The sequence below is a fragment of the Erythrolamprus reginae genome, chromosome 6 (genome assembly GCF_031021105.1).
Source record: "Erythrolamprus reginae isolate rEryReg1 chromosome 6, rEryReg1.hap1, whole genome shotgun sequence".
Classification (NCBI taxonomy): Eukaryota; Metazoa; Chordata; class Lepidosauria; order Squamata; family Dipsadidae; genus Erythrolamprus; species Erythrolamprus reginae.
This window is the reverse complement of record NC_091955.1, coordinates 23,169,294-23,192,722: the sequence shown is the minus strand read 5'-3', so window position 1 is coordinate 23,192,722 and position 23,429 is coordinate 23,169,294. Positions and strand designations below refer to the sequence as shown.

Here is a 23,429-nt window from a genome sequence, read left to right as displayed (position 1 = left end):
TCCAAACCGAGAGCTTTTAGTTTTCCTTTACATATACATCATTGAGCGTTCCATAATCCACAACAGAATACAAATTTAATGGTACAGGATTAATATTCTTTCATTTCATTTTAATGATAAGTAGTATTAAATGTGTTTTTAGTTTCAGAAATGTTGAAATTTCTTTCGGCCACATAATACAAAGAAATACCAATATTTAAAGGAACTTTGCATACATACCTTGCTTTTACTTTCAATTTCTTTGATGGCTTTTGCATCTATATATTGCCGTCCTATAATAAAATGTATTTGTAATTATTATAATTTGTTAGTTGGTTTGCACAAACCTTTCCAAGATATGTTTGACTTAAAATGACACTGGATATAGAGAAACATTGTTCCACAGTGAAGGCGCATTTTGCATATTATCAAATAAAAAATTCCCAGCATGGCAAGTGAACCTAGTATATAAAGAATAAAGTTATTTATCGAAAGCTCAATGGTATTCACCTGTTAATTTTCTACTCAAATTTGTTAGTTTTACAAAGCATTAAAAATATAGAGGTGGATTAATATTTTGCATATGTCTAAAATCTAGTACCATTTATTTTTGCCTAATTCTACTTCTGAATCCCGTGGAGAGTCTGTGTACTTCTCTTCATCTTTGTCATCACTCAAAGTTGATTTAACTATAAACTAAAATAGTAAATTGTGCCAATTCAAATTTGAAAAGTATTATTATTATTTTATTATTATTTATTAGATTTGTATGCCGCGGCAAGATGCGCGTATCAGGCTTACTTGATTGCATCAGCGGAATCCTGCCCGGCCGTTCTATTTAGGGTGACCCACTCCCTTCTGAATCAGGGGGGAGTTGGGGAGCCCTTGCAGAGCAGTGCCGAGGAGTTTAACTCATTTTTCTCTGATAAAGTCGCTTGGATCCGTGCGGACCTCGACTCCAATTGGATAGCAGTGTCGGCTGACAACGAGTCAGTCGAGATGACTGGGGCCCATCCTTGTCCACCGGTCTGGGAGGAGTTTGACTTGTTGACACCTGGTGAAGTAGACAAGGTCATTGGAGCTGTGAGTTTGGCCACCTGCTTACTGGATCCGTGTCCCTCTTGGTTTCGGCCAGCCGAGAGGTTGGTTTCGGCCAGCCGAGAGGTGACACGCAGCTGGGTCCAGGAGATTGTCAACGCTTCTTTGGGGAGGGGGTCCTTCCCGGCTCCAATACCATCGACCATGGTAGCCTTCTGCACTGGCTGGAGGGATTAGGAGTGGGAGACACTGTTCTTCAGTGGTTCTCCTCCTACCTCTCAGATTGGTCGCAGTCGGTGTTAGTGGGGGGTCAGATGTCGACCCCTAGGTCTGTCCCTTGTGGGGTGCCTCAGGGGTCAGTCCTCTCCCCCCTGCTATTTAATATCTATATGAAACCGCTGGGTGAGATCATCCAAGGGCATGGGGTGACGTATCATCAGTATGCGATACCCAGTTATACCTTTCCACCCCATGTCCAGTCAGCGAAGCAGTGCAAGTGATGTGCCGGTGCCTGGAGGATGTTGGGGTCTGGATGGGTGTCAACAAGCTCAAACTCAACCCTGACAAGATGGAGTGGCTGTGGGTTTTGCCTCCCAAGGATAATTCCATCTGTCCATCCATTACACTGGGGGGGGGAATTATTGCCCCCCTCGGAAAGGGTCGGCAACTTGGGCATCCTCCTTGATCCACAGCTAACATTGGAACATCATCTTTTGGCTCTGGCGAGGAGGGCATTTGCCCTGGTGCACCAGTTGCGGCCCTATTTGGACAGGGAGTCATTGCTCACAGTTGCTCATGCCCTCATCACCTCGAGGTTCAACTACTGCAACTATAATGCATAAATTGTGAAGTAACTTTATTATTGCTAATTTGCTAACTTGCATGTGATGCAGAGTAGTTAATATAACATACCTTTTATATAGTTAATATAACATACCTTTTGGTGTGATATTCACAGGTTCCACAAAAATAATATTTTTTTTATCCTGTTCCCCTTTTGAAGGTTTCTCCTAACAGAAAGAATAAAATTCAGTCTTTATTATATATAGCAATTGAAAATAGTAATGTCCTGTTATTACTTTAAAAATGGGACATTCCGTGTCAAGTGGACCAGTGGTCCCCTCCTTACCATCTCAGATTTTGATGAAATTTGGCACATAGTTTCTTTATGATATAAAACTATGCTGTGCAAAAGTTTAGTTCAAAAGACTAAAAATTGGGAATTCTAGGAGACCTCAAGTAAAGGGTTGCAAAATGATGAGTTGGCAAAAATGACATTTTGGGCAAACTTCCAGAAGCTGTAAACACGGCAGTTTCAGTAGTATGGTGAAGATATTTGGAGAACCTGCACACCTTCTAAGGCTTTATAAACTGGCAAAACCCCATGTACCTAGTCCTCTTACCTTTTCCATGGTTCAGGCTCAAACTTTGCAAAAAAAATCCTGAAAAATGAATTTACAGCAATCTTCAGGCTGTTGTAGTTTCAAAGCTACTTGGCCTTTCAGGTCGATTTTTGGCAGGTGTACTAAGTAGACAGCTGCAATGAGGACTTCCAATTTGCAGCACTTTCCTTCAAGTTGTTGAAAAAATATAAGAGTTCAAAGTTGGTACTTAAGAGTTTTGGCCAAATTATGGCTATCTTTGATGCCCTGTTTGATCCTGTGGGAAAGCTTCAATCCTCTTCCATTTAGCATCATTAGAAAGAGCAGATTCTCTTCTTTAGGAATATAGTGTTTTAATTTTGGTGTCTCTTCATATAAGGATTGAAAAAAATCTTCCCAACTGTTTGCGGGCAGTCTGTGATTTCTACACTGCACCCTTGATACAAGTGCAGTAAAAGTGATTCTTTTTTCAATAAGTAGCATTTTTTTAAAAAAATAAAGAACACAAGATGTTATAAGACTGTGTTCAAAAATATTAAAAAACAGGAATGTTTGTTAGGATATGGAAGGGTGAGGCCAGGTTTCAAATAAGGATCTGAAAAAGTGGGGGGGTGTTTGTCAATATTGTTGCATGATAGAGGATATGTATGTTTTTCTGTTGTGTTGTGCGGTATACCCAAATACGGGAGAGAGCATACTGCTTTATTTTGCCTTTCAGCTCACTCCAAGGGCCATCCAGACACCCAAGCATGTTTTCCAAACTTACAAAGAACTGATAAAGAAATAAAGGGGGTTCATCCTATTCAATGGAATTAGGGCTGGAGTGCAGAAGAGCAAGTGAAAGCACATACTTAGAGAATGGAAACAATTTCGGAATTATTGGTGTTAGAGCAGTTTTATACCACAATATTTAAATTACAATTTTATGTAATCTACATCATATGCTTGGGTGCTTATTAGTATGAAAGTGAATAAGGATGCATTTGCTATTGAACAATCTGTTGCCAATTTCTTCTTTGGACTCAGCTCTGTGGCTGCTTGCATAGGTTTTGCTAGAGTGCAAAATATGGGCTTAACTGCTGTTTACATTGTTTACTAGAAGAATTATTTTTAATATTTTAATCTCTTTTCCTGTAGAATGCGTATTGATGGAGTTTGAATAATCTGCTCTCCCTGCTATCTTTTGTGAAACTAGAACAAAAAGCAAAGCATTTGTTTCAATCAGAACACAAAAAAAGTTTTTTCAAAACTGATTTCAAATTAATCCCCACAATAGTGACACAATGAAGCAGGAGCAATGACGGTGTACATGCCAGGCAGGTCTTTGTGAGAGGAAATTTTCTCTCAAGTACCACTGCACCTAAGTTATTTAAATTTTGAATTTGTAATGTTAATTATCAATTCTAGTCTGGTATCGAATTGATATCTACAGTGTACTTCTTTTAGCAGCACAAGAACTCAATCTAATTGAGTATTACTATTACTATGCTAAAAACCTTACAAGATGACAATTTCACACTTCTGTTCTGTTGCTGCTAGAAGAATTTATTTAGTTGTGCTGCACAGAAAAGTAAAAGAAACAGCTCCAGTGGAAACTCATAAAATTTAATCTGGAAGCTAGAATCTGCCAAGTTTAAGCAGGGTAGTGTTAGGACAAGTAACTAACAGGTTCTCTTCAGGAACATGTTTATGAATAAAGCTCCAAGAGGTAATTTTAGCTCAAGAATAGGTGCATATGATTAAAAACAATTATTTGGTTCTAATAGTTTCTATAATTTCTGAGAAGGTAACACTTCATCAGAGTCTTTCCTAATTTGAATACACTTTAGGTGTACAGACTTCCACTATCACACTTCTCGCAAATTCCACATTGCTGAGGAGCCTAAGAATAACTGTATTTTTCAGAGTATGACATACTGGAGTATAAGACGCACCTTAGTTTTGGGGGAGAAAAATAGGGAAAAGAATTTCCTTACCAGGTATTCATCTGGCTAGCATCCTTAGTCTGATCACCTTCAGCACATTATTTTATCTCGTGGTTAAGAGCTTAAAAAAACTTTTATTCTGACAGAATAACAATGAAAGAGCTTGCAAGCCAGTAAGACCTGGGAATATCATTAGCACCCGGAAAGAAATAGTCGGAACAAATAGAGCAATAGAGAAAACCTTGCAAAGACTTAGGGCTTGGAAAACATTCTTCTTTGCAGACAGTTACCAATGAAGGAGCTTGCAAGCTGGTAAGAGCTGGGGAAATCATTAGCACCTGGTTAGGGATGGAAAGAAACATTTGGAGCAAGTAAAATGAGGAAAAAAACCCTTCAAAGACAGGGATTGGAAAACATTCTTGGCAGAGTTAACAATGAAAGAGCTTGCAAGCGGGTAAGAGCTGGGAATATCATTAGCACCTGGGTTAAGGATGGAAAGAAACATTTGGGGCAAGTTAGATCAATATGGAAAAAACCTGCAAAGATTAAGGGTTTGGAAAACATTCTTCTAATAGAATAACAATGAAAGACTTACGAATATTAATAGCACCTGGTTAGGGATGGAAAGTAACATCTGGGGCAAGTAAAGCAATGAAATCCCTCACCCCCCTAAAGATACGGTTTGGAAAACATTCTTGGCAGAGAGTAACTATAAAAGAGCTTGCAAGCAGGTAACAGCTGGGAACATCGTTAGAGCAATGAAAAAGCCCTGCAAAGACTTACGGCTTGGAAAACATTTTTCACAGAGAGAAACTATGAAAGAGATTACAAGGTAAGAGCTAGTTAGGGCTGGGGGGGAAAGCTACATTCAGAGTATATACACCGAAAAATACACTGAGTCCATGAATTTGGAATACAAAGAATGACGAAGGCCACCTATCATGCCAAGAAGCAATCTTTAATATTACAATTGGGTGTGGACAGACAAGGACATGAGTATCATCTTATACTTATTTATATAATAAATGTTGTTATTTTGTTTTTATATAATGAATCATAGATTGGGAAAAACATATTAGAAAATAAAACCCTGTGCTTTGGTCATAAGATGTCAGGAAACATATAAGAAAGTAATATGTCTTGATGGTTTAATATACAGGGAATCATATAAATAAAGGTGAAAGCTCTATTACTCTATCTATAAATTTAATTACTACACAGAAGCAAAAGCCCCTTTCGATACCATTTTTGTCCCAAAACCAGAGCTTTTAGTTTTCCTTTACACATACATCATTGAACGTTCCATAATCCACAACAGAATAAGGTACAGCATTAGTCTTCTTTCATTTCATTTTTATGATAACTAGTATTAAATGTGTCGTTAGTTTCAGAAACGTTGAAATTTATTTTGGCCACATAATACAAAGAAACACCAATATTTAAGGGAATTTTGCATACATACCTTGCTTCTGCAATATATTTCTGTCCTATAATAAAATGTTGAACAAATATTTGTAATTATTATAATTTGTTAGTTGATTTGCACAATCCTTTCTAATATATGTTTGACTTAAAATGACACTGTATATAGATAAACATTGTTTCACAGTAAAGGTGCATTTTGCATATTATCTAATTAAAAATTCCCAGCGTGATAAGTGAACTTAGTATATAAAGAATAAAGTTCTTCATTTACAGCGCAATGGTGTTTATCTGTTAATTTTCTATTCAAATTTGTTCGTTTTACAAAGCATTAAAAATATAGAGGTGCATTAACTATTGGCATACGTCTAAAATCTAGTACAATTTATTTTTGCCTAATTCTGCAGTTCCATGCTGTCCTCATATACCTTGAGTAGACAGTATATATTCCTAAGATATGAGTAGCTTTTTATATATGTACTTTCAGAAAATATTCAGACCTCCTTCACTTTTATCAATTTTGTTCAATTCTGGAGACCTCACCTACAAAAAGATATTAATAAAATTGAATAGGTCCAAAGACGGGCTACAAAAATGGTGGAAGGTCTTAAGCATAAAACTTATCAGCTAAGATTTAAAGAACTCAATTTGTATAGTCTTGAGGACAGAAGGGAAAAGGGGACATAATCAAAACTTTTAAATATGTTAAAGGGTTAAATAAATTTCAGGAGGGAAGTGTTTTTAATAGGAAAGTGAACACAAGGGCAAGGGGGCACAATCTGAAGTTAGTTGGGGAAAGATCAGAAGCAACGTGAGAAAATATTATTTTACTGAAAGAGTAGTAGATGCTTGGAACAAACTTCCAGCAGACGTGGTTGGTAAATGCACAGTAACTGAATTTAAACATGCCTGGGATAAACATACTGTATATCCATCCTAAGATAAAATACAGAAAATAGTATAAGGGCAGGCTAGATGGACCATCAGGTCTTTTTCTGCCATCAGTCTTCTATGTTTCTATATATGAAAAAAGATACTTGAATAGTAGAGTTAATAGGAAGGATGTCATTGTGTTAGACAAATACTATAAAAAGGGCATTTGAAGTATTAAGCATAATACTGTATGGTTCTAGTTATAGGTAATCTTCGACTAACCACCACAACTGAGCACAAAATTTATTTTGCTTAATGAGACATTTGTTAAGTACATTTTGCTCCATTATATGACCTTTCTTGCCACAGTTAAGGGGATAACTGCAGTTTTAGTTAGCAACACAGTTGTTCAGTGAATGTGTTTTCCCCCACTGACTTTAGTTGTCAGGTCTCAAAAGGTGATCTAAGGATTTCAGGACACTGCAATCAACATAAATAAGAGTCAGTTGCCAAGCGTCTGAATTCTGATCACGTGACCACGGGGATGCTGCAATGGTTCTAAGTGTGAAAAATGGTCATGTCAGTTTTTCACTGACGTAACTTTGAATGGCCACTAAATGAACTGTTGTTAGTCAGTGTGTCCTAGTTACAATGTGCCTGGTATAAGTGGGAAAAGAAACTAAATTATTTCCAAAAACCTATTCCCATTTATGGATTATAAGCAAATTGAACATTTTACACATTATAAGCTTCCAAACATGGGATGGTATTTATTCTTTAAGGCAGGGATAGGCAAAGTTGGCTCTTCTATGACTTGTGGACTTCAACTCCCAGAATTCCTGAGTCAATCACGCTACTTCAGGAATTCTGGGAGTTGAAGTCCACGTGTCATAGAAGAGCCAACTTTACCTACCCCTGTTTAAAGGGTTCTTTTAAAGCCACAATCCAGTTTAGCGCCTCATGCCATCAAGAGATCATAAAGTCCCCTTCCCACAAAGTGAAGAAGCGTTGAGTGAAACCTCAGGAGCAGATGTTTCTGCTACCCAGCGCCCTATGACATCCACAGAGTCTGCCACGTGGACATGTTTTGGACCGGTGATGGGCCTCACTGGGGGAAATCCCATCCTCAGAAACCTGTTGAAGGGAGAGTGGGTGGCCCAAGGAACCAAAGAGAGATGAAGAGGAGAGCTGGTGTTTGCATGAAGACCAGGCAGGAATCAAGGCCAGGCCTGCTCCTTCTCACCTGGCAGCTCTCTCCGTGGTGTTCCGTCGCAGCCCCAGGAATTTCCTCAGTGTCTTCATCGTTCTGACGATGGATACAAACAAGTAAAAAATTAACACCATGTAAACAAAATCAGTATATCAAGATATAAGTAAATCCCCAAAACACCTAGAATAAAAAATTGTCCCATTTTACAAATAAACTTTGTATTTGTTTTTAAATGAAAGTCTTTCTCTGTAATTCCTTCAAACAAAGTTCTCCAATATTTTAAGTATTCTCTTGTAATCCAGTAAAAGGTCATTATTCCAATTGTTCACTGGAATTGTCATTTTTATTTCCTTAAGTTATAAAATTTGTAGAATTTTCTTTTTTAATCTCATGGAGAATTCTTATTCAGAGTTCTCCGCCTCACTGTCCTCCTCTCTATAAGGTCTGTCCTCTTCTAAAGACTCTGGCCTTGAATGAGGAGATGGAACTGACCACAGGTCTCTAGACCTTTTATTAGTGGCTACTTGAGACCCATATTGTGGTGGAATATATTGCTGTGGGGCATACTGCTGTGTGGAATATTGCTGTGTCCCCTCCATTATGCCTTGCGAATATGCACTAGTTATTAAATCTTGAAGTGCTGGAGGCATACTTTGCCATGTATCTTGGGCTCCACGCAAACCAGCAGCTGCAGGGGTAAATGTAGCTGCTGGTGAATGTCCATATTGTGGTAGTTGTCCCATCTGTATATTAGAAGAGTAATTGGGCCATGTTTGTGCCTGTTTTAGAATATCCTGTGGCTCTGACCTTGTCACAGGTGTTGATCTAACAGCTCTCTCTGGGGACCAATCTTTCTCATTAGCTGAGCCTGCTACCCCTTCACTGTTCATGGGGGAGGCTGGTGAAAGAAATGATCCTGCAATTGAGGCTGGAGGCAAAAGCTGTTTCTGTGCCTCTAATTGTTTTTCTAAGGCTCTAATCTTTTTTTCTGCCTCCTTCAATGAAGCCATTTGTGATGGCTTTGCCTTTCCTTTGTCTGAATGAATTTTCCCCTTGGGGATATCAGGCTTAGAGGATGATGATCCCTCTGTTATAGGCATTATAGGTTCTGCCATGTTGTTTTATCTTAAAACTTGTTTTATCTTAAAACTCACGCTTGGAGAATAGTTGAATAACTCTCTGTCTAACAGCCGATCTTTTTCCTCAGAAACGGCTAACTGACATGCAGGCAATCACGCGCGTGCTTGTTGCCTATGCAGATCGAGTATTCGAGTCACCAAAATGGCACCCGACGCGGTTACCATGGTAACCGGGTGAATGCTGACAACATGCCCTTTTGCCTTCAAAATGATGCCCGACGCGGTTACCATGGTAACCGGGTGAATGCCGAGAGCATGCCCTTTTGCCTTCAAAATGGCGTCCCGTAGCCTAGGCAACCTTCGAGTGGCTATGTCTCCGATCTGCTATCTCCAGCTGTCTTTGTCCTTTTCTTTCCCAATGATTTCCACTTTAAATCGCTCTTGAAACGACTGTTTGATCGAAATCTTGATGACGGTGTGTACAACGGAGGAGCGCACCCCTCCGATGCCAACCGTGATGGTCATAACCGAGCGTGACCACGGAGGTACACAACCCGGTGGCTTTCTCCCGCCCTCAACTTATTTTGGGGAATTGAGATATTCCCTTTCCCTTAGGCCTATACAATTTATGCATGGTATGTTTGTGTGTATGTTTGGTTTTTTTAAATAAGGGTCTTTTAATTATTTTAAATATTAGATTTGATATATGTTGTTTCATTATTGTTGTTAGCCGCCCCGAGTGTACGGAGAGGGGCGGCATACAAATCTAATAAATAAACAAACAAACAAACAAACAAACAAACAAACAAATATCTGGTTTCTCTCTTAGTTCTTAGTCCATAAGCATCTCCAGCTTTTTCCTTATTTGTTATTGAACTATGGCTCTTTATTCACGATGAGAAAACATCTTTATTTTATGAAATATATATATTTGAATGTTGTATTCCAGTTGCTAAACCAAACTATACGAATTTGGACACCTATCCTTCACTTGTCTACCTAGCATTTTACCCCGATAGGTACCTAGTTACCTAGGTAACTTTTTCTATAACATTCATCATAGCAGATCATGTACTATCTTTCTTCCAGGATAGGCACATCTTAAAAAGAATTTCTATTCTCCCCTTCCTTTTTAGCTGAATATTCTGCTAGGGTACCCAAATCAATTTGTTCTTTTATTTTATTATCTGTGAAACTTGCAGTCGGTGATTGGGACTGAAGATATGAAAGTTTGTGGATAGCTGATTAACCAACAGTGGTAAAGTAACAAGTGGTTAAGAAATCTGCTACAAGATAGCAAAGCCACCAATGCCTTGGGGAAAATATCTGCAAGAAAACAATTAAAAGGAGCACCAAGATCCCTACGGTTCATCCTTGAGCTATTTTTTTCTATTGAAACTTGGTGGAATTAGTTTCTAAATTTCATTGCTGATATTGAGAAAAGTTGATACACTTCTCCCTGTCTGCAATATACACTTTCCAGATGAGCATATATTTTGGAGTATGCAGTCTTTATTTCGGGGGTAGTGTGCAAAAATATCGAAAGCCTGTTCAAGAATTTACTGACTATTGCCGAGCAACAAAAGAAGACCTCAAGGAGCTCAATGTTTAGAATGTGGACCACTGAAGCCAGATCCCTGTGTAAGCTTTGCAGGATTCAAGGCACCCACACCTCTCCCACTTAACATTCCATTATATTTGTCACTTTTATTTTGTGACTGCAACCTGCCTCTCCAGGGCAGCCCAAAGCATTCACAATTCATTCGCAACATCTCACATGTCTATTGGCCAAAATTCTAGGTCTGTGATGGCAAACCGTTTTTCCCAGGGGTGCCAAAAGTGTGTGCTTGCAAACTATTGCACAGGTGCGAGTGCCCACACCCTTAATCCAATACCTGGGGAGGGTAAAAATGGCCTCCCCCTCCCTCCCTGGAGACCCTTTTGAGGCTACAAATGGCCTGTTTCCCAACTTCTGGTGGGCTCAGTAGGCCCATTTCCCAACTTTTGGTGGGTCCGGTAGACCTGTTTTTCACCCTCCCCAGGCTCTAGAACAGTTTTTCCCAACCTTTTTTTGCCCATGCCCCACCTAAGCATCTCTAAAATCCTGATGCCCCCCCATCCCATGACATATAATTCTTACTATTCAAAAAGTGAACACCTACTCATGTGGAAAGAAGCCTAAAAAGGCCATTAACTTGGTTTAAACAAGGTTTCAATTGCTCCTGTTAAAAATCAAATTGCTAGACTCTAATAGCCTCAAGCCTGATGGCGTAAATGAGTCTTTAGACTCTTACAGAAGGCGAGAAGGGTGGGGGCAGTATGAATCTCTGGGGAGACCTGATTCCAGTGGGCCGGGCCCCCCACAGAGAAGGCTCTTCCTCTAGGTCCCTTTGTGTATGTTGCCTTTCAAACGTTCCTGATGTATTTGCTTTGGGCCCTGTTCCACTGCCCACCACAGAATCCAGCTGTTTACCCAAAGGTGGAGGGGAGCAAGAGGGGAGACTTTCAATAACCTTCACACAAAAATTCGCAAATTTATATGGACAAAAAAAAAAAGGCCAGAATAAAACTCAAAAACCTACAAGACCATAGAGCCTCAGCTCTAAGCTGGCTCTCTACACTCTTCTTACTACTCTTTTTTGCTCTATTTTCTATCCTTCCTCCTCTCGTATCTCTTCCCCTTCTTCCCCAATCCCCCTCCCCTTCTTCTTTTCTCCTTCCCCACTTACGTGTACTATAAGTAAATTATAATTGCTAGAATGTACATTATATATATTCCCTTCACTTTTCTGTACCCTGTTTTTAATGTATATATTCAATAAACATATTATTTTTTAAAAAAGAATCCAGCTGTTTACCCAATGGTGGTGGGGAGCAAGAGGGGAGACTGAGTTTACCAATTGAGGTGATTCCGATCTTTCTATAAAGAGCCTTTTGTCAAGGTTGCACATCCCTAGACTGACATCAGGAAGAGAAGAAACTTTTCCCGTTTATTGATCAAGATGGATTTACAAAGCTGTCCAAAACAGTACTGTTAATGTACACAGGATAAGTATGTTGTTTGAAGGGGCATCTTGGTGCTCTACTCCAATGAGGAATGTGTCAGATCACCTAGAACCGTGATGCTGAACCTATGGCATGCGTGCCACAGGTGGAGCCAGACGGAGAGCACGCAAAGCGTTGCCCTATGTCAGCATCAGTGCGTGAACTGGCCAGCTGATTTTTGGCAATTGGGAATATTTATTTATTTGTTTGTTTATTTATTCAATTTTTATGCCGCCCTTCTCCTTAGACTCAGGGCGGCTCACAACATGTTAGCAATAGCACTTTTTAACAGAGCCAGCATATTGCCCCCACAATCCGGGTCCTCATTTTACCCACCTTGGAAGGGTGGAAGGCTGAGTCAACCTTGAGTGGGTGATGAGATATGAACCGCTGACCTACAGATCTACAGTCAGCTTCAATGGCCTGCAGTACAGCACTCTACCTGCTGCACCACCCTGGCTCTCTCTCTCCATGCCGGCAGCAGCACATTTTAAAACACTGCCACAGCAGCCAAGAGGAGCATCCCAGTCCCGCGGGGGGTGCACGTAGCAACCTCTTGCTTACTCTCTCTCTCCTGGCAAAAGAGTGCCCGCTGCAGAAGGACCAGCTCCTGCCCACTTTGCCTCTGTCTCCTTCGCTCGACCCCCCCCCCCGCGCTTTAAAATGGGGGCAGGAAGCAGCTTTTTCTGTGCCTTCCCAGCTCGGCTCCGGGATCTTTGTGGGCTGGGAAGCGTCAGGGCAGGAACCTATGGAGCTGTGCCGGCCTCCGGGATAGTGGGGGCTGGGGGGGGGGAGAGAAAGAGAAAAGGAAAGAAGACTGGAAAGAAGCGAAGCGGCTGGCTGCAGAGCTGCTAGCTTTGGGAAACGATCCAATCTTCTTTCTCTTTCTTCTTGACAGCAGGAGAAGGAAGAAGGGGCTCTGGCCAGCACTGAGAGACTGCCTGGCACACCTATCCACTGGCTCTTCAGGCAGGGGCACTTTTCCCTCCCCCCCACGGCCCCCATCATCCCAGAGGTTGGTGCAGCTCCACAGATTCTCGCTTTCCAGCCCACAAAGGTCCAGGATGTGATTTGAGCATTGGGACATTTTTTCACCTACCAGGCTTCAGAATGGGTGTGCATTTGCATGGGGGACAGCCGTGTGTGTGTGTGTGCATGCCTGGGGGAGGGATGGGGTGTGGGTACTACCCCACCCACCCCCTTTTTGGCATGCAAATCAAAAAAGATTTGCCATCACTGAACTAGGCTATTTGCCCCAAAGAATCAGAGCTTCACCCACCAGAAGCTGCTCATTCAGAGGGATCAATAAAGGACAAAGCATTCCAGAAACCATGACTCTGTGTTTGTGATTTCTACACTATGCGCTAACGGTAAACATTTTACACACATTCAAGTTGAAATCAGAATAGTATTGTCTCTGAAAACCATGCAGAAATAAAGGATTCCACAATGTACCCTATTCCATTCATCCATTAGTTTCTTCTGTAATCCTAGAGATTAGATTGCAGCAATCACTAAAGATTACATTGTTGGTCCAAAATGAATGTTGGTGGCTGCAAACTTCCCAGGGCATATTTGCCAGTGCCTTTGGAGAAGTGATTTTTGGCCATGAATTGCATATGTAGCTATTATTTCAACAGTAGTAACTGTGAGAGGGATCTAGTGGACAACCATTTAAATAGGAGCCAGCAGTGTGCAGCAGCTGCCAAAAAAGCCAACACAGTTCTAGGCTCCATTAACAGAGGGATGGAATCAAGATTACATGAAGTGTCAATACCACTTTATAAGGCCTTGGTAAGGCCACACTTGGAATATTGCATTCTGTATTGGTTGCCACAATGCAAAAAGGATATCGAGGCTGTAGAAAAAGTGCCAAGAAGAGTGACATAAATGATTAGGGGACTGGAGGCTAAAACATATGAAGAACGGTTTCAGGAACTGGCCATGGCTAGTTTCATGAAAAGAAAGACCAGGGGAGACTTGATAGCAGTGTTCCAGTATCTCAGGGGTTGCCATAAAGAAGAGGGAGCCAATCTATTCTATAAAGCACCTGAAGGTAGGACAAGAAGCAATGGGTGGAAACTAAACAAGGAGAGAAACAACTTAGAACTAAGGAGAAATTTCGAGTCAGAACAATTAATCAGGGGAACAGCCTGCCTCCAGAAGTTGTGAATGCCCCAACACTGGGAGTTTTTTAGCAGATGTTGGGCAACCATCTCTCTGAAGCCACGCAAGGTTTTGTGCCTAGGCAGTGGGTTAGATTGGAAGAATTCCAACGTGCCTTCCCACTCTGCTGTTGTTGTTGTTGTTATTATTATTATTATTATTATTATTATTATTATTATTATTATTATTATTAAATAGTTCCGTTGATGACTTCTAATGGAAATCTATATAGCCTGTAATACCAGTTTTGTTCCACTGAGCGCCCTTCAACTCGATGAAGCAGACGGCAAACCTCCTTCACAATAACCGAATCTGCATTCAACTGAAAAATGGGCCACGCCCACTGAATATGGAACATCACTTCTAAACGTCACCAGGGAAGACGGACTCGCGCGGTTCCCCCCCTCCCGCGTTCAATCGCGAGAAAGTGCGAGACTATACGATCACCATAGAGTCGCTCGATTTCCAAGCCTCTCTTGTTCTCTATACCTGTAACTCTGAAGGGATGTCGTTTTTTAAATGAACCCCGCATTAGATGAACATTCTAAGACCGTCATTCTTTTCAAATTTGAAGAAAGGTGTATTAAACATAGAGGTCTGTCCCCAGCCGTATTCTTTGGGCGGGAAAACCCAACTTCTCATAAGAAAAATGGACCCGGAAGATACCTTTCATATCCAAGATGTGACTACTCTACCCTTTTCTACATCTTAAGAACTGATAGACCGCACGCTCGGCAGAACTTTGGAGTCTCTCGCACGTGGGTCCTCGCGTGTCCATGAAATTATGGACATAAATTGTTCATAAGAGTAGTTACGAATTCATAATAATATCAATTTATAAAAGTGGTTTTATTTTTAAAATAAATATTATATACATAGTTCGCGTTCATAAAAAGTAATTTATTTATGAATCTTTTATAACTAGACAGTCACTTGCAGCAAGAGTAAGCGCATCTTCGCAACATCGGCGGTCAAAATCTTAGACGGCTTTATGACACACGTGGACTTCAACTCCCAGAATTTCCGAGGACACATCCACCTCACCCCCACTCCCGAGACCTCTGTGCAGGCGTAGTAGATGACACTAAGGGCTTCCCTGCGCGCGAGGGGAACGCAGTATGAGGTCATTTCTCTACGCGGGCATTGCGGTTTACGTCACCATCAGAAAAGATGGTGCTGGCCTGGCGGAGATGTTTCTTGCTGTGGCGGCGCCAGCGCCGACCGAGCTCAGACGGATACGCGATCTTGGGAGGTAGGCCCAAAAGAAAGACAGGGGCTGATTTCCCTCCTCCTCTTTCTCCACCCGCCGTTACTAGGAAAGAAGCCCAGTAGCCCCATACGGTTCTTTTGTCTTTCAGGCGCCGCGCAGCCGCAGAGGAGAGGCAGCCTGAAAGAGACCCTGGCTGAACGCACAGCCCAGAAGGAATTTATCTAAGTATCGGAGGGGAGGGGGGGGTTGTTTTCCGTGGCTGATATGTCACAAAGGGGCGGGGCTGGCTGTTCTCGGCATTACTCCCCCCCGCTGCCTTTAAAAACGGGTTTTCTTTTTAAAAAAACCCTTTAAATGCAGAAAAAGTGGACTGGATGAAGCTTTGCAGCGTCTAAGGAGAGTCTTAGTCCTCCAGGTTGTGGTGAAGGTTTTTTTTTTTTTCAAGAGACAACTGGACGTTTTTCCTTGAAGACGTTTCGTTTCACATCTAAGATGTGACAGGAGAGTGAGGAATGGAAGGATTTTTATTTCTTGCAGACAGCTGGTCGTTTGCATCCTTTTAGAGCAGGGGTCTCCAACCTTGGGAACGTTAAGACTTGTGTACTTCAACTCCCAGTGTTCCTCAGCCAGTTTTGCCATTATCCTGTCAGAAGCTTTGTTGTCTGAGGAGCTCTGGGAATTGAAGTCTTTGCTAGCTGAGGAACTCTGGGAGTTGAAGAATAGAATAAAATAGAATTTTATTGGCCAAGTGTGATTGGACACACAAGGAATTTGTCTTGGTGCATATGCTCTCAGCATACATAAAAGAAAAATATACATTTGTCAAGGATCATGTGGTACAACACTTAATGATTGTCATAGGGGTCAAATAAGCAATGAAGAAACAATATTAATAAAAATCTTAGGATACAAGCAACAAGTTACAGTTATACAGTCCTAAGTGGGAGGAAAAGGATGATAGGAATGATGAGAATGATGATGATGATGATGAGTTGTATAATTTGCAGTAGAATATTAAAACTGCCCAAGGGAGTGGACAGACAAGATAATCTCTGAGCTACACTAATGTTTGGCTCAGAAGAGGATGATTAGAGCCTTACATCCTTAATGGAGTTTTCACAGAGTTGTTGTGGCAAAACAATGACAAGAGATCTTGCCTTCTAGAGTCTAACCCAGGATACTCCAACAATACATGTTAAGTGTAACTAAACTTTTAGGAAAAGATAAACATACAGTATTTTATTATAGGTCTTGGATTCAATCCAATTTAAATTAACATTTTAATTTATATAATTAAATATTTTAATATACATTTCAAAATATCACAATCAATTAAAACAATTCACAGGAAATATCTAAGTCTGTTAATTATGTTACATTGATCTAACTAATATACTGTATTACTGTGTAACAAAATATATTTCAATTCTTTGAATAGTCTGTTAGTAATAATTAGGTGTGCCAGATTATCTAGGTTTGAGTCTGAAAATCTAAGCAGAGCCAGATTTCATTAACTCTTGGATGGGAGATCACAAGGAATTCTGTGGTTCTAAGCTAGTCTGGGATTTTGAAAAAAAAAAATCTCCGAACAAACCACCAGCCAACCCATTTCTATTTAGTCCCATGAAAACAACATTGATGTATCCAACCAATGTGACATTATTTTCATAAATAAATATATCTGCAACACACTGAAGCAGCACCTTTTTTATAGAGCTGTACATTGGTACCTCTACCTAAGAACGCCTCTACTTATGAACTTTTCTAGATAAGAACCGGGTGTTCCAGATTTCTTTGCCTCTTCTCAAGAACCATTTTCCACTTACAAACCCAAGCCTCCGAAACTGTAACCAGAAATAGCAGGAAGAAGCCTCTGGGGCCTCTCTAGGAATCTCCTTGGAGGAAACATGGTCAGAAAAGGAGGGGAGGAGCCTCCATGGGCCCTCTCTAGCATTCTCCTGGGAGGAAACAGGGCCTCCACCCTTCCTGTGGTTTCCCCAATCGCACACATTATTTGCTTTTACATTGATTCGTATGGGAAAAATTGCTTCTTCTTACAAACCTTTCTACTTAAGAACCTGGTGACGGAACGAATTACGTTCATAAGTAGAGATACCACTGTATTAGAAATGAGGGGTCAGAACTATATTTTTTATTCCCTAATCCTCTTCTAGCCTTAAGAGCCTCTGTCATGCTCCCATTGGAACCCGGTTCAGAGGAGTTGGAACCAGGACCATCCAAGAGGGATGGCATGTCTCCCTTGGCATGTTTGGAGAGACCAGGCACTGATGACAATGCTGTCCCAGGTCCCTCAACCACTGGGGGAGGTGGCTGACCAACCAGGTGGGGTTCAGGCCACTGTGTTAAAATAAAGGCAGCACCTTTCACACCACTATCTTTGGGACACTATTGAAAAGTGTTCAATCTTCCATTTATGTCCCATTACATTAATTCTACAATGTTACCTTAGCTGTCGTCCTAGTTTTCAGAATAGAAAGCTGATTGTTAGAAGAGTTAAAGTTGGGGGAGTGGACAAAACACACACTCGGTAGTACTGTAAGTAATTCCTCAGTCCACTTGTGAATGCCTAACAACAGCAAAAAGAAAGTTTTTAAAAAAATTAAAAGTATTAAATACAACATATCTCATAGTTTATTAAACTGGAAAATCGAGATAGGATGCGTCATACACTACAGCTTAAGACACCAACCTTTTGAAACATAAAACCATTCTTCAGTAATGGCACATATTCTCTGCATCAACAATTCAATTTGTATATCATGTTAAGTTATGGCTTACTTAATCACAGTTGATAATTGAGACACAATTGAACTACCGCCAATTGTTACAGGATAAACCATGAGGCCTACATTACGCTGAGTCAAAACCATATAATGACAGCTAGCAAAACTTGGTTTAATTTATATAAGGCCCAACTATATCGCCAGGCATGGGGGAATTGAGTTTTATATATGGTATGCTTGTGTTGTATGGTTTTTTAAATGACGGGTTTTTAGATGCTTTCTTTTAATTATTAGATTTGTTATACTGTACATAGTTTTTATTATTGTTGTGAACCGCCCCGAATCTCCGGAGAGGGGCGGCATATAAATCTAATAAATTATTATTATTAATTCCCGAACCGCCGATTTCCCCAAGAATTCCCTGATTTCCGTTTTTCCAGGTTTGCTGGACAACCTGCTATATTCTATGGAGGCAGTTTAAATAACCATGAGAAGGCGCCTTTACCTCCCCTCTCAAATAAATAAAGGAATAATGATAAAAAGCTCCCCCTCCATCCCGGTCGAAGAAAAGCCAACCTACCGGCGGGGCATGAAAGAAACGGCAGGATAGGGACGGAGCTACCATAGGAGGGAGGAGTCGGGCAGGCGCAGAAGGACAGAAGCGGAGGCACGTAATAGGCGGGCTGGCCGGGAGCAATGATCTCACTCTTGACAGCTAGGGAAGACTCTGATGCTCACGAGGTGGAGTGTGAAGGGCGAAGAGAGGCAATTGGCTGTCTGGGAGGTGGCGCGTGGAGCTGATGGGTTTGTGGTACAAAGGTGTACGCGCGCCTGAAGTACAATTCTCACTGTCCGTATGGGACACTAACCTGTACAACAAGAGGTCTCCCAACTCCAGCAAAGCTGGCTTGAGGAATTTGGGGAGTTGAAGTCCACAAGGGAGACATGATAGCACAGGGGGAGGCAAAGTTGGCTCTTCTATGACATGTGGACTTCAACTCCCAGAATTCCTGAGCCAATCATGCTAGCCCAGGAATTCTGGGAGTTGAAGTCCACATGTTATAGAAGAGGCTTGCTTAAACTTTGATAGCAGTGTTCCAATATCTCAGGGGTTGCCACAAAGAAGGAGTCAAACTATTCTCCAAAGCACCTGAGAGTAGAACAAGAAGCAATGGGTGGAAATTAAAGAAGGAGAGAAGTAACTTAGAACTAAGGAGAAATTTCCTAACAGTTAGAACAATTAATCAGTGGATCAACTCGCCTCCAGAAGTTGTAAAGGCTCCAACACTGGAAGTTTTAAAGAAGATGTTGGATAACAATTTGTCTGAGACCTCCAAAGTCCTTTCCCACTCTTAGTTTATTCACAAAAAAAGTAATAAACAGCAAAAGAGATTTTATATCACAATATCATGTCAAACACTTCATTATGTCAATACAACACAGCAAACGAGATCACTATGGATTTTGTATTTCATCACCAGTCGGGTGCTTCCCAAGCACCTAGCACTGTGTGATGTAGCAGCAAATTATGTTTGCCAATCCCAGTAAAACAGCCTTTTGCAATTGACAGATGTCAAACACATTATTATTATTATTATTATTATTATTATTATTATTATTATTATTATTAACAACATTGACAAGGTTGAAGACTCCTGTTGAAGGAGATTAAAGCTCGGATTTATTTCCAGCTGAGTAATATCAGAAAACAGATTCTCCCCCCACCATTATGCTTCTTGCCCCAATTATTGGTCATTGTTGAAATATTCAACACTTGACTAACATCCCAAGGAGATTAGTAACCTTACTGATCAAACATTAAAGTTATTTCTTACACATGTAAGATAACCTCATGGGAGTTTGTAATTAAGTTTATTTAATGCTACAAAAATTATACATGAAAAACAGGCTTTACTCAGTAGCAGTTGACATTATTTAGGTTTAATTTATAAACATACATCTCAGTGGGGAGTTACTACAGAAATGCAATCCCATTTGGGATTCCCTATATCTTCTTTTCCTTGGCTTGAGCTAAAGATATTAACTTCCATATTAAAAAGTGGAGCTGTACAATGATAATTGGCTGCACCATATATCCGCCTCCTTAGCGCAGGGCAACCAAAAGCTTATATATCTTGACCTCTTGTTTTCCAGAACAGTTTATAAAGACTGAAAGGACACCACAAACCAAATAACAGAATAACAAAATAGCAGAGTTGGAAGGGACCTTGGAGGTCTTCTAGAAACATAGAAACATAGAAGTCTGACGGCATAAAAAGACCTCATGGTCCATCTACTCTACCCTTATACTGTTTTCTGTATTTTATCTTAGGATGGATATATGTTTATGCCAGGCATGTTTAAATTCAGTTACTGTGGATTTATCTACCACGTCTGCTGGAAGTTTGTTCCAAGGATCTACTACTCTTTCAGTAAAACAATATTTTCTCATGTTGTTTTTGATCTTTCCCCCAACTAACTTCAGATTGTGTCCCCTTGTTCTTGTGTTCACTTTCCTATTAAAAACACTTCCCTCCTGGACCTTATTTAACCCTTTAATATATTTAAATGTTTCGATCATGTCCCTCCTTTTCCTTCTGTCCTCCAGACTATACAGATTGAGTTCATTAAGTCTTTCCTGATACGTTTTATGCTTAAGACCTTCCACCATTCTTGTAGCCCGTCTTTGGACCCGTTCAATTTTGTCAATATCTTTTTGTAGGTGAGGTCTCCAGAACTGAACACAGTATTCCAAATGTGGTCTCACCAGCCAGCCCCCTACTCAAGCAGGAGACCCTATATCAGTTATGGCAAACCTATGGCACTGGTGTCACAGGTGGCACCCAGAGCCATATCTGGGGGCACATGAGTCGTCCTAAATCAGCTCCAGCACACATTTGTGCACTGGCCAGCTGATTTTTGGCTCACATAGATGCTGTGGGAGGGCATGTTCAGCTTCTAGAGGGCCTCCGGTTGGTGGGAAGGGTATTTTTGCCCTGCCCAGGCTCTACGGAAGCCTCTGGGCAAAAAAATGGGCCTACCGGGCCCACTGGAAATTGGGAAATAATAATAATAGTAATAATAATAATAATAATTTATTAGATTTGCATGTCTCCCCTCTCTGAGGACTCAGAGGGCTCACAACAGCAACAGAATACAATGTAATACAAATCCAATATTAAAACTAATTTAAAAACCCATTATTACTAAAAAAACACCATTCTCAAAAGTTAGAGTCAGAAAGATGGGGAAGGGATTAGTCCCCCCATGCCTGGTGGCATAAATGGGTCAATGGGACCCGGAGAAGGCCAACTCTGTGGGACCTAATTGGCCGCTGGGATTTGTGTGGCAGAAGGCGGTCCCGTAGGTATTCTGGTCCGATGCCATGTAGGGCTTTATAGGTCATTACCAACACTTTGAATTTTGACCGGAAAGTAATCGGCAACCAGTGTAAGCCGCAGAGTGTTGACAAGACGTGGGTGAATCTAGAGAGGCCAACGATTGCTTGCGTGGTTGCATTCTGCACGATCTGAAGTTTTCCAACACTTTTCAAAGGTAGCCCCGTGTACAGCATTGCAGTAGTCGAACCTCGAGGTGATGAGGACATGAGTGACTGAGCAGTGGCTCCCTGTCCAAATAGGGCCGCAACTGGTGGACCAGGTGAACCTGGGCAAACCCCCTCCTCGTCACAGCCAAAAGGTGAAGTTCTAATGATAGCTGTGGATTGAAGAAGACGCCCAAGTTGCGGACCCTCTCCGAGGGGGTCAATAATTCCCCCCCAGGATGATGGATGGACAGATGGAATTGTCCTTGGGAGTCAGGACCCATAGCCACTCCGTCTTGTCAGGGTTGAGCCTGTTGACACCCATCCAGACCCCAACAGGCTTCAGGCAGCAGCACATCACTTCCACTGCTTCACCGACTGGACATGGGGTGGAGATGTACAGCTGGGCGTCATCAATATACTGATGACACCTCACCCCATGCCCTTGGATGATCTCACCCAGCGGTTTCAGTAGATGTTGAATCGTAGGGGGTAGAGGACCGACCCCTGAGGCATCCCACAAGGGAGAAACCTAGAGGTCGATCTCTGACCCCCCACTAACACCGACTGCGATCGGCCAGAGAGGTAGGAGGAGAACCACTGCAGAACACTGCCTCCCACTCCCAACCCCTCCAGCCGTCGCAGAAGGATACCATGGTCGATGGTATAGAAAGCCACTGAGAGGTCAGGAAGCACCAGGACAGAGGATAAACCCCTGTCCCGGGCCCGCCAGAGATCATCCATCAGCGTTTCTGTCCATAGTTTCTGTCCATTGTTTCTTGTCTTGCCTTATTTTGAAATAGATTGATCCCCTTCCTTCTTTGTGGCAGCTCCTCAAATATCAGAACAATGTACTGTTTCCCCCTCGAAAATAATACATGTCCCCATAATAAGAGCAACCAGCCTTTTAAGCGCATGTGCTGAAATAAGCCCCTCTAACTACTTTTCCAGGAAAGGGGGCTCTTCTCAGAGGCAACAGAGGTGGCTGCTTCCTTGTCCGGTGGCTCCCATTTGTTCCAAGCCTTTTGTCAGAAAGGCGGCAGCAGCAGCAACTCACCCAGCAGGAGGAAATGTTTGGTGTTAACTCATGCCCAGCGGCGCAAGCCCAAGAGTTGCCCACAGAGCCAAAGGTGCAGAGAGGCAGGCGGTGGAAGGGCACGTTCGCATCTCTCCACGTCGTATTTATTTATTTATTTATTTATTTATTTATTTATTTATTTATTTATTTATTTATTTATTTATTTATTTATTTATTTATTTATTTATTTATTAGATTTGTATGCCGCCCCTCTCCGTAGACTCGGGGCGGCTCACAACAGTGATAAAGAACAATATGTATTGACAAATCTAATCATTTAAAATCTAAAATAGCAATTGTACATTTAAAAAATCTAAAAACAAGGAACCCCAATATAAAAAACATGCATACAGTCATATCATGCACTAACATTACATAGGCAGGGGGAGATGTCTCAGTACCCCCACGCTTGACGGCAGAGGTGGGTTTTGAGGAGTTTACGAAAGGCAAGGAGGGTAAGGGCAGTTCTAACCTCTGGAGGGAGCTGATTCCAGAGGGTCGGAGCCACCACAGAGAAGGCTCTTCCCCTGGGTCCTGCCAGACGACATTGTTTAGTCAACGGGACCCGGAGAAGGCCAACTCTGTGGGACCTGACCGGTCGCTGGGATTCGTGCGACAGAAGGCGGTCTCGCAGGTATCCTGGTCTGGTGCCATGAAGAGCTTTATAGGTAATAACCAACACTTTGAATTGTGACGGGAAACTGATCGGCAACCAGTGCAGACTGCGGAGTGTT

General features: G+C 41.5%; 1 protein-coding gene across 1 annotated transcript in view; it reads right to left on the bottom strand.

Annotated features, from left to right (window-relative positions):
• Positions 1-218: 218 nt before the first annotated feature.
• The window catches only part of LOC139168955 (polyamine deacetylase HDAC10-like), a 43,791-nt gene continuing 20,580 nt past the window's right edge, over positions 219-23,429 (bottom strand). The window contains exons 13-17 of the mRNA XM_070754733.1: positions 17,795-17,916; positions 7,863-7,925; positions 5,787-5,811; positions 1,955-2,027; positions 219-272 (exon numbers count right to left, since the gene is read on the bottom strand). Coding sequence (XP_070610834.1) covers positions 1,999-2,027; positions 5,787-5,811; positions 7,863-7,925; positions 17,795-17,916 — 239 coding nt within the window. The 3' untranslated portion in view covers positions 219-272; positions 1,955-1,998. The remainder of the gene's footprint in view (positions 273-1,954; positions 2,028-5,786; positions 5,812-7,862; positions 7,926-17,794; positions 17,917-23,429) is intronic.